Source organism: Tigriopus californicus, chromosome 2, assembly GCF_007210705.1.
Source record: "Tigriopus californicus strain San Diego chromosome 2, Tcal_SD_v2.1, whole genome shotgun sequence".
Classification (NCBI taxonomy): Eukaryota; Metazoa; Arthropoda; class Copepoda; order Harpacticoida; family Harpacticidae; genus Tigriopus; species Tigriopus californicus.
The window spans coordinates 11,247,576-11,252,113 of record NC_081441.1 but is presented as its reverse complement, the minus strand read 5'-3'; the positions used below and the strand labels follow the sequence as shown (position 1 = coordinate 11,252,113).

The window sequence follows — 4,538 nt, the reverse complement described above, 5'->3', positions numbered from 1 at the left end:
GGAGGTCACTGTGGTACTTTTCAAAACAGTAGAGGTATGAAAATAAAATAGAAACAATGTGCAAAATTAGACAAAAAACTTTTCTAAGGTTTCAAAAAGTGAAGCCTTCAATACAGTTCCATCCCGCAAATTATTTTAGAAATGGAAATTACATCGGAGGAAAATTACGTCCGAAAATAACTTTTTCGGCTAAAAAGTATTTCTTAAACATGCTTATGAGTAAAACTGTGACAGTTTACTAAATTGCAATTTAACATGAACCATTCCTTTCATGAACAAATGAATTTGAACTCTAATTTGATCCCTTGACAAAGAACTTTCAAGACTCAAAAGTAAAAGTGACCTCTCAAAATTTGATGGTGACGTTATCTTCCTTTCCTGCCTCAATGTCCGAGTANAACTTTGAGCAACAGACTTATGAAAGTTTACCAATGCTCTTGCAATGGTAGGAGCTACGTGCACAACAGACCTAGAAGAAATTCGATCTAAACCTCACTAGCAAATATTTCCATCTAAGGTATGGTCAAAATGATTGAAAAAGCTAGTTTGTTTCTACCTCCAAATTGGGAGAAAAAGAAAGACCATTTCTCCAAACAAAATTAAAAGTTCACGACAAAAATTTCACACTCGAGTGACCATGTCTTGCGCTATAGTACATAATTGTATCAACATTTATCCATTGAGATCAGAAATCTGCTTTATCCGGTTCAATTTCGTTTTCGAGATAGCTCCCCTTTTTCCATGACATTCAGTTCTAAAGCTGAACATTTGATGGTCCACATCTCATTTAAAGCTCTGTCATATCTAGTTTGTGGTTAGAACAGTCATGGGTACCTCATCTTGTGGCCCAATAACATCACCAAGGTTGAAATCGTCCCATTCAGAAGCGGCCTTTGGAAATGCAAATAGCCTTGCGGCCTACTTCGCCAAGGCTCAATGATTGTCATTGTATGCTCCGATCTTTTGTCCCATTTCCTATGGCTAGAGACCGAAGAGACCAATTCAAGGAAATTGTTCATGGCAATTGGTCTAATCGGCCGAAAAACGAGGGAAATTTACATATTATCTAGGAAGTATGGCATTGCGCTCTCAGCACACAATCCAATGATTAGCGCTCTCTGTCCCATGTGACGAGAACAGTGACCTGAACCTCACATTTCACTACTTCTTGTTTTCATGAGCTATTCGTACGTGTAGCTCCGGTGCGTTTCCGAATAGAGAATAAGGCGTTCAGGATGGCCTTGAGAAATTCACAATTCACCCACACTACCAATTACTGTGGCCATCCCGTCTAAACTTCACAGAGCAATAACCATAAATCAGTAACAATTGGTTGACTGCTTCGCCTTGCCAGAAGGAACCCATATGCTAAATATGTACCTAGATATACGTAGCAGTGTGCAGATGGAACGTGGAACTGCCAACCGAGTAGCTTCTCAAGGTTGTTCGCATTGTTAACGTGTGGGGGTAATTACCAGTCAAGGCCCACAGGAATTAGTGGCACGCCATTTGTGGTTCCTTTTGCCTTGCTCCTATTCAGAGGCGACTGAACGTGTTTATGATCTCTGATTCTCTGATTCTTTGGCACAGCCATCTGCTCCTTGTGATCAACTCTTCAATCAATATGATACTCTACATCTTTTTGAACGAGTCTTTTCGCCGACATTTCGTGGGCATGGTCCGAAGTGTGGGAGGATTGGCTCACTGTTTCATGCGAAATCCGGTAAGTTCACTTGTTTATCGCCTTTGTCGCTGCCATTGACAACAAAAGAAGCCTTCACTTATAAACCAGAACTGTGAACACATATATCTTGCTTGTGGCAAAAGAAGATAAACTTTCTCAAATGCTAAGGGTAACACGTTTTTGAACATGCAAAAGTAGAGAACCCCTTAGCATTGAACTTGATCACAAAGTTTCCGAAACACTCAGACGTAATGCAAAAAATGCATATCTTTACGTTTATTGCCACTTTCTAAACAAGCAATCAGAGTCCCACTTTTCAATTTATGTTGGTGTCTTCTAGCAGAAACTTTTTTCAAATCTTCGCATGAAAATTTTTTGGTATCGACTTCTTATCTCTATATAATGCGCCACAGCCTCCGCGAAATCTGAGCCAAAATGAAACCGATTTTTTTTTGTCTCGTTGGAGGACACCGCTTCCCAATAACTTTTTTGAATACAATCTCATACATTGCCTCAAGGTTAGCACATTGAACGAGGTATTGTAGAAAGACTAATTCCGTTGGTTAGTTTGATCAGCTCAAAACAGATTGAAACACGAAATTTTCGTCCTTATGAATAATCGACACTCAACTTGTTCATATAGGTATTTTGCAATTCCACGACTTTAACATGGTGCTGCGTAATCAATGTGGCTTTGAAAATTGTATGTACGCTAAATTTCACTCATTCTTAAACCCTTAATGAAATACGTGTCCGAGATGGAGGTATATGTTTTTGATTGGGCAATCATAAGAAGTGGAAAAGTATAAGGGAGTGAAGGAGACCATTCATTAGATAGCTTTACTCGAAAAAAGAAGGCCTAACCATTCATTTTTTTAAGGTAGAGCGCTTTGAAAAGGCATAACTTTTGACCCAATTAAATGAGCTGAAATTTTAAATACGTTGTTGCAATGACCTGGATCAAGCCCTAATTGAAGGAAAATTCAATGCTTTCACTCGCTTCCCAACATTTGATTCTAGACCCAAACATCCCCGTCCAATGCCAGTGTTTCATGCCTTCCAACCATGGCTGCTTGGAGATTTCTGGTAGTGTCTTCAAATTGGTTCACCATTGATGAGTCACTGAAGATTTTTAAGCTCATAAGAACCTTAAAATCCGGAGGCATTGCAGGCAGACTTTTATATTTTGCATGAAAAATATCATAGGCTTGAGATTTTTTGTGCTGCCATTTTGAGCGGCAGAGAACTCAATACATTTTTTGTTTGACCACATATACTTAAGTTATCATTCCCTGAACTTTTTTTGATCGCAAAGCACGCCGTCACATACTTGCCTTACTTACTCCCCTCGCCCTCCAGAGGGCACTAAGTCAAAATTGGTGACATTTTGTGGACCTTTAGGTCATTGGACGTTCCCTCAACATCAGTTCAATCTTGCAACTGCCCGTAGCAGTCCAACTTTTAATGAGATCTCCAAGCGGAAGTTTCCACAACGTTCGATGTCACCTCTCATGGGTTTATACTCTTTTGGCGAAAGTTCGACCAGTTGACTACGGAACAGCGGAAATGTGACCATTGGTCAGCCACAATTCCACCTTCTGGCACAAGGACGAGGGAAATGTCTTCCAAAAAAGAAAGAAACTTACTTAACTTTGGACCACCTGGAATGGGAATTTGTCCGGATCGCGCAAACTTTCCCTCTTTGTCAGTGTATCCATAAATTATCACGTCAGAAGACATTTCTACCGTATCCAACTGGGCTTCCAATTTTCAGGTTAAAAATACGGCGGCAATGGGCTAAATGTCACAGGGGCCCTAGAGTATCATCAATAATTGATTCACCTATCTAGCTTGCATTGATCTTAACCTTCTTTAAATTCGTTCCAGAAGGAGGAGGACATCAGGATCCGTCATCTTGGAAATGGCCACGAGACTGCGTCGAACAATGGAATTGAGAAAGATAATGGTCACACTGAAATCATCTTCCAGGAAGCAACCGCTTAAACCAGTTTCGTCTCAAACAAGCCCTGAGCAGGATTGCCATGAGGGAGCGCCTTGGGCCAACCGTGCAAGCCAAACTGCTCGAGAGCGTATGTCACGAAGTGATATTTGAATGCCAACTCGGGTTGCCCAACTCATCCATCGATTGCACTCCCAGAGCTTCGCCGAAAAGCAGACAACTGAAAGGGAATCTGAGTAAATGGATTTTGATGTACCATATAGTTTACACGTTCATCTGAATATCTTTGTATCCAGAATGAGAAAATCTGCTCTTGATTGTCAAAAACAATTTTCAACCTTTCATCTATATCTAGCGAGTAAACATAAAACAAAGGCCGCTGTCGAGAGACCAAAAATAAGTAGACACTAACGAAACAAATGTTGAGATGACGAGAAATAAGTGTGTAATCAATTGATTTTGTTTTTATTTCATCTGTTTGAATGAGTGAGTGTGTTGCTCAAATTGTTCGATGAAATCTAGTTTGTTTTTGTAAATCAACAGATTTTCATCGCTAACATTCAAATGTAATTTGAGAAAACGGAATAAATACTATTTTTAGATTGTAAGCATATCTTTACTCCAAAAATGAAGCCTGAGGTCAAAAGTAGGTCTTCAAAAGTGTCTCGTAACTTGATGTTTTTTATTCACGCAACCACTTACTTCAAAACGTTTTTGACAATATCTATACGTAGTCGAGGTAATCCTGCCACCTGGTGACCAGAATTGACCTCAAACTCAGGTGTTTGTTATGATCTGGTTTTGGGTGGGCAGATTTTGAAGCTCACAACGCTCACAACCGTCAGAACGGACATCTCCCCTCGTTTTCAAGACATTTCAGCGTCATGAAACTAG

At 39.9% G+C, this 4,538-nt stretch overlaps 1 protein-coding gene across 2 annotated transcripts in view; it reads left to right on the top strand.

Moving 5' to 3' along the window:
• The window catches only part of LOC131892790 (FMRFamide peptide receptor frpr-18-like), a 43,510-nt gene extending 39,258 nt beyond the window's left edge, over nt 1–4,252 (top strand). The window contains exons 6-7 of one of the 2 annotated variants that reach the window (XM_059242635.1): nt 1,591–1,723; nt 3,575–4,252. In XM_059242635.1, the coding sequence (XP_059098618.1) occupies nt 1,591–1,723; nt 3,575–3,688 (247 nt within the window). In that variant the 3' untranslated portion in view covers nt 3,689–4,252. Of the gene's footprint in view, nt 1–404; nt 1,724–3,571 lie in introns of those variants that run through there. The other variant, XR_009374612.1, reaches the window with a different exon arrangement.
• Nucleotides 4,253–4,538: the final 286 nt, after the last annotated feature.